Source organism: Tetrao urogallus (assembly GCF_951394365.1).
Source record: "Tetrao urogallus genome assembly, chromosome: 2".
In the NCBI taxonomy this organism is placed as follows: Eukaryota; Metazoa; Chordata; class Aves; order Galliformes; family Phasianidae; genus Tetrao; species Tetrao urogallus.
The window spans coordinates 105,697,559-105,704,148 of NC_136814.1; the positions used below are offsets into that span (position 1 = coordinate 105,697,559).

Below are 6,590 nucleotides of genomic sequence, written 5' to 3' on the forward strand. Positions count from 1 at the left end.
CCACAGCCTTGCTGGGCAACCTGTTCAGCGTCCTCATGGTAAAGAATGGGACTTCAGTGCAAGCTTTCCCAGTACTGGACAAGTGTCCATTGCCCATCCCTCATCTTCTCTAGGAGTTTTAAGGTTGGGTATCATTTACAAAAGCGAAGTTGAAAAATCAAACTGAAGTGACTGGAGAAAATGAACCGCAGGACACAAATTAGAGGGGTTTCATCTGCTGCAAAATGGCTTATTCAGAAACTGAAGAGTCACCGGAAACTCCCACAGGTGTTAAGAGATGCAACTTAGAATCAAGGCTCCTTTTTCCTATGTATATCATTAATGAAACTACAGTCCCTCAGGCCCATGTGCGTGAGCTTGTCTGTATCATCAGGAATAGCTTCTTTGAAACCGAGGAAGAAAAAAGTTAGCACAGTTAACCAGTCACTAAGCGTGCACCTAAACACATGCAGGAAGAGAACAGAAATAAACAAGGCAAAGAATGGGAGACAGGAAGATTACAAACTTCATTAAACACGATGGGAAACGGTGGATCAAAAATGACCGATGAACCCAAGGCCGCTGCGAGTCAGCAAGAAGCCAAGTCCACAGGGGCACTTCCAACATAATCAGGAAATCATCTCTTCCTAAAGTGCAGCACTTGGGATTTAGGCCAGAGGGAGAAAATATTACAGGTATCTTCAACTCGTTGGCTGCTCGGTCTTGGTTCAGAACTAAAACTGGCAGAATGTAGGATGGCGGTGTTTTTTAACGTACTTTTGAAGCTCAAAATAAGTGCTGCAAGGCAGACCCACAAAAAATAACAGTCTGATAAAGAATTTCATAAAAGCTCTAATGGTTCATAAAAAGATTTTATGGTGTGTTAAATGACTTAGTGCTGTGAGAGGAATCCAAAAACACTCAATTAGTTCATTTCTCTAAGGGAAAACGATGACCAGAACCATCCAATACATGCCCTGTCTGGAGAGAAGCCACTGGGGACTGTGATTTTAAACAGACCCAAGCAAATCCAGGTTCCCTGCTGTGTCTCTGAGGCCAAGCATTCTGGTTTCCTCAGGCAGAGTTTGCTCATGTGTTGCTGTGTTTGAAATACTGAGTTAGAAATTGGGGACAATTAACATGTTCTGTCATCTTCCCTCCCCCAAGATGTATATTAAGGACTCCAGTTTCCACTCATTTATGAGGAAGAACATTGTTTTGTTTTTTTTTTTTTTTTAAATCTAGTTGTAACATTTTCAGCCTGCTTATCTTCTGTTGTGCTGTCCATAACTTGGTTCCCAGGTGGTAACTCTACAAAACTCAGAACATTCAATTCAATGCAGTCCTTACCGTTACAAAGCCACTCTGTGTATCTCAGGACTTGTCTGCACAGCAAAGCTAATCTGTGTCAACCGAATGCATGAATTTAAACTAAATTTCAAACTGAATTATTTTATGCAGTTCATCTCATCCATTTTACATACTAATGTCTATTAATTCTCCTGAATATCCCTCTGCAGAGAAATCCTAAGATGTTTTACTCCCAGGAGGACCCTGGCAACAAAACACAGCAGCACCTAACACTGAGATTTCTCCAGTTTGAAATGTTCACCAGATCCTCCTTTCCTCAACAGTTTCAATCTGTGAATTTCTAATCCCATGGCTACTGTTCTGGGATTCATCCTCACAATTCTGCCAGGTCAACACGCTCATTTTCGTATGTGCTAAGCTACATGTAAGCAGCTTCCTTTACTATCCTACATCTTCAAAATATATTTAAGAAAACTAGAACCACCTTCATGCCACACACAGCAACCATCAGATTACATGAGAAATGTTTGTTCACCAATTACTTTTAAGAGCATGGAAGGAAACAGTCTAATAGCTTCCAGCCAGAAAATTCAGAATTCAGCACAGATGTCCTGAGCTGCTCTCAGAGTGATGCTTGAGATGGTATTGCAACTGTGGGTGAGCAGCACCCTCCAGTGGAGAAAAGCGACATTTCTTCGGATGCATTGCTCAGATATCCAGCTCTTACCAGTTAATATAAACCTTTCCACCAAAACTAATTCTGTGCCAAGAGCATTAAAAACTATTTCTGAAAGTTTCCTAGCAGCTCTGATCTAAACCACAGGAGGGGAACAACTGTTTACATGGGTTGATGGAGACAGGACAAGGGAGAATGGTTTTAAACTGAGGCAAGGCAGAGGGTGGTGAGGCACTGGCACAGGTTGCCCAAGGAGGCTGTGGATGCCCCATCCCTGCAGGCATTCAAGGCCAGGCTGCATGTGGCTCTGGGCAGCCTGGGCTGCTGGTTGGTGACCTGCACACAGCAGGGGGTTGGAACTGGATGAGCATTGTGGGCCTTTGCAACCCAGGCTGTTCTATGATTCAAAGAAAAACAACTCCACAAAGGTGACTCTCAGCAACTAGATTGGTTTTTTGCAGCAACTGATTTTAGAATTCATTACATACAGAAGCAATCCTGACTACAGAATTACTACTGCAACTGGAATCATGTGAGTTGGAAGGGACCCTTTTAAAGGCCATCTGTTAGACTCTGCACTGAGCAGGGACACCCACAGCTCCATCAGTGCTCAGAGCCCATCCAGCCTGACCTTGGCTGTCTGCAAGGATGGGGCACCACCGCCTCTCTTGAGTAACCTGCACCAGTGCATAAATGCCCAATTAAAATTTTGAAAAAAACTTACCAACAAAGTTTACAACTAAAACAACCCAAAAACTACGTGTAGTTTTATTTCCCTCCATTCACACCTGCACTTTCTAGTGGAAAGCAGATTTTACTGATCATTGGGTCTTCTAGCTTCATGTTAAGGGTGTCCCGACACCACAAAGCTTACTGGAAACTCCCAAGGATAGAGAATGATAGATTGATAGAATGGTTGGGTTGGAAGAAACCTTAAAGCTCATCCATTCCCAATCCCTGCCGTGGGCTGGGTGCCTCCAGCTCAGGCTGCCCAGTGCCCATCCACGGCCTTGGGCACCTCCAGGGATGGGGCACCCACAGCTCTGTGGTCTGTTTGAAGAGAAGGCAGTAAAAGCAATTGAAGTCTTCTTGGGGCTGCTCAGCCCACAGCTGGGGGGGCTCAGGGAGTCCCACCGTGCCCATAAATCCCCACGGGAGATAGAAGGGGGCAGGGAGCAGAGAGCGGCGGGGCTGCTCCCTAGGGACCCCCCTTTCGAGCCTATAACTTAGCCTCGATGTTGGCAGCAAGAAGCTGAGCGAAGCTGAGCAAATCCTGCCCATCTCCCGCCCAACACCCCACACGACTGCCGCCCTCCCGCCACCATCGCAGCGCTGCCGCACTCACGCTCTGCCAGCATCGCCATCTTGGGGGCTTTCCTCTGCGCGGCGCGTGTGACGAGACGCCATCCCGTCCGCTCCAACCCCCTACTTGCCACCTTTTTATTTTTATTTTTTTTTAAAGCGTTCTAACATCCTGTGGAAGATATAAACGTATATCTTTGATTCGTTCCCGAGCTGCTTTTCCGCGTTTCCTCTTCGCGTGCAGGCACTGACTCGGACAGCAGGCGGGGCGGCAGCCATGGCCGCCTGCGCGCAGCCCTGTGAGGGGCCGTGGTTCTTCTGCGCTTCTTGATTGAAGTGCAGCACCTAAAACAAGACACGCACATGGCTGCTGAGTTCTTCAGAGCTCTCAGCAGGAGTGGCCTCTGCCCCTGGCTGCATTTTGCACCTGAATACCACCTTAGGTGCTCTAAGCCCTTTCACTCTGGAAAAGATTCCGAGGTCCAGCCCACCCAGCCATGCCCACTGCATCCCTCAGTTCTGGAACACCTCCAGGGATGATGACCCCACCTGCAGCTGTGCCACTGCATCACCGCTCTTTAGGAGAAGAAATTCTTCCTGATATCAAAATGGAACCGCACCAACACAACTTAAAGCCCCTACATCTCATCCTATTAAAGCGTTTGCCCCAGTTCCTCCTTTGGGAAAAGGGTATCAAGTTAATCCTTTGATAGTTTTCTAGGCCCACATTAAGCCTTCAGAAATTCTCACAGCATGTGCTCTCACCAGACTTTCCTATCAGTTTTCTAAGTAGTTTCAGGTCATGTTTGTCAGGCTTGACGGATGGGAAAAACAAATAAATGCTTCCCAGTCCTTCACTACTTGAGACAGAGATCTTTTGCCTCCCTTGTTAATTGCGTTAGCCACTTGATTGCATCTAATCAATGCAGTGAAGACTGAGTGGATGAATCACCTTCTGAGTTCCCTTTTTGCTGCGTGGGGGATTAACCTTGCCTTTGGTCTTTCTCTTACACCTGCTGTGTTAAAGTTATGCCCCTGCTGTTTATATCTCATTCAGTGCCTTAAATTATCTCACTTTGTCTCTTATGCTCGTATGATATATGCTTAAAAAAAGTTGGCCTAATGTTTTGTTGTGTCCTTCTGGTTTGCAGGTGGGTGTTATGCACTTGAGTACTTATTAGTGTCATGTTAATGAATAACTGTCTTTAATTGATAGACCAGGCTTCTAAGAGTCTGTCTGCTAATTTTGAGCTTACTGGGTTTTATCTCAAATCTACCCGTTTGATTTGGCTCCTCTACTGTGCAGCCTTGGGAAGAAGAATCCTCATTCACACCTGAAAAAAACAAAACAAAACAGGTTTGTAGCACCTCTCACTTATAATTTTCCTCTTGTAGGAAATTCCTGGTAAACGAATCAATGCTGGAAAGCCCCCCTTCCTTTTTTTCTCCTGTCCTAACAAAATTTATGTGCACCAGAGATCTGTCCACAGCATGGACAACCTCACTTCCCTGAACTTCTTACTTTGAGCAAACTGGACATTCATAAGTCTGTCCATAATCAGATGCATCCACAAGTGTTGAGGGAATGGGCAGACAGGGATTGCAAGGCCACTCTCTGTAATCTTTGGTTGATCATGGCAAATGGGAGAAATGCCCAAAGATTGGAGGAAACTCCTTCCTGTCTTCAAGAAGGAGGATGTGGGGAACTACAGGCTGGTCAGCCTCACCTGGGAAGCTGATGGAGCAGCTCATCCTGGAAGCCATTCCCAAGCACAGGAAGAGGAACATAATGAGGAGGGGAAGGCATGCGTAACCAACCTGATAAGCTTCCATAATGAAATGACTTTCAAGCTACGGTAGGGGAGATTCAGGCTGGACATGAGGAAGTATTACTTTTCAGAAAGGGTGGTCAGGCACTGGAATGGATGCCCAGGGAGGTGGTGGAGTCACCGAGCCTGGGGGTGTTCAAAGGAAAGGCTGGATGTTGTGTTGAGGGACATGGTTTAGTGGGAGCTATTGGGAATAGGTGAACGGTTGGACTGGATGAGCTTTTAGGTCTTTTCCAACCTTGGTGATTCTATGATTCTATGATTCTATGACCAGCCTGACGGATGAGGAGGGAGCAGTGGATATTGCCTTCCTTGGCAAGGCCTTTGATGCTGTCCCTCATAAAAACCTTATAGACGATCTGTTGTCATCCGTGACCATAAATACCTGAAGGGAGGTTGCAAAGTGAGTGGGCTCTGCTCAGTGGTGCCCAGTGCCAGGCCCAGGGACACTGGGCACAGGCTGGAGCCTAAGAGCTCCCCTTGCTCGGTGGAAGCACTGCTGTGTTGGGTGGGTGCTGGATCTCTCCCACAGGGACCAGGGAGGTGTGAGGGCTCCTCCTTGGTCTCCCAAAGCTCCTGGCAGTGTGTCTGCTCACTCTGCTCTGAGTGGCCCTGCTGGGGCAGGAGGAGACCAGAGGTGTCTTCAGCTTTATCCATTTAGTGATTCTATGTGATTCTGTACAAAGCAGTCCTGTAACCTGAAGTCCTGAAGGTGCTCATCTATCTTCTAACACAGAGGGAATTTAGATATCCAGGTGATTTTCTGGTTAGTACAAGCTGAATCCCATCAACCTTGCTCTTTTCTGAATTGCTTGTCACCATGAGCTGGGATTCTGCTGCTTCTCAGAAGTCATCTGCCCCCCTGGCTGCTTTCTAGTGCTCTAGAAATGCATCTAGGTCATGCATCAGGATCTTCCTCTGTCTTTATCACTGCCCAGGATCTCTCTATGCTTATCATCTGTATCTTAGATGTGTGACGTATCCTCACCTCCATTGTCCTCCTACCTGTGTTTCCCAAAAAAAGTATTCCTCTCCACAGCAATAGCCATTTCTAAGTATTATCCCTCTAATGTCTCTTTTAAACCAATTAAATAGTGATGTCATCCATGAGTGTAGTGTCCAATTAGTCATCAGATCGCATGAGCTATTTCACACCAGCCAAATTCTGCTTGCTTTTTTTTTTTTTTATTTATTCTGGAGAGGTGTAAGTCTCTTAAGTGAGAGGATTGGTGTAATATTTGATCACTCCAATAGATAGCAGCATTACACACATTTGAGTGAGCTTCACTGTGCTCTAAAGGCATTGCTCACAGTGCAAGATTGGAAGTAATTTCTATTAAAGGATGACTTCAATGTTGAGCTTTATTTGCTCATTTGTTTTTGAAACAATATTTGACTGCATCAGAGTATGTTTGCTTCCAAAACTGTTATTCCCCTGCTTGCTATGAATCAAAGCTAAACAAATATATGAGACCTGCTATAATTGTTGCTGC

General features: G+C 45.8%; 1 protein-coding gene across 1 annotated transcript in view; it reads right to left on the reverse strand.

The window, feature by feature from the left end:
- The window catches only part of PINX1 (PIN2 (TERF1) interacting telomerase inhibitor 1), a gene marked incomplete at both ends in the record, with an annotated part of 58,349 nt that extends 55,019 nt beyond the window's left edge, over positions 1–3,330 (reverse strand). Inside the window, one exon of the mRNA XM_079550405.1 lies at positions 3,312–3,330. Within this exon, the coding sequence (XP_079406531.1) occupies positions 3,312–3,330 (19 nt within the window). The remainder of the gene's footprint in view (positions 1–3,311) is intronic.
- Between the last annotated feature and the right edge of the window lie 3,260 nt (positions 3,331–6,590).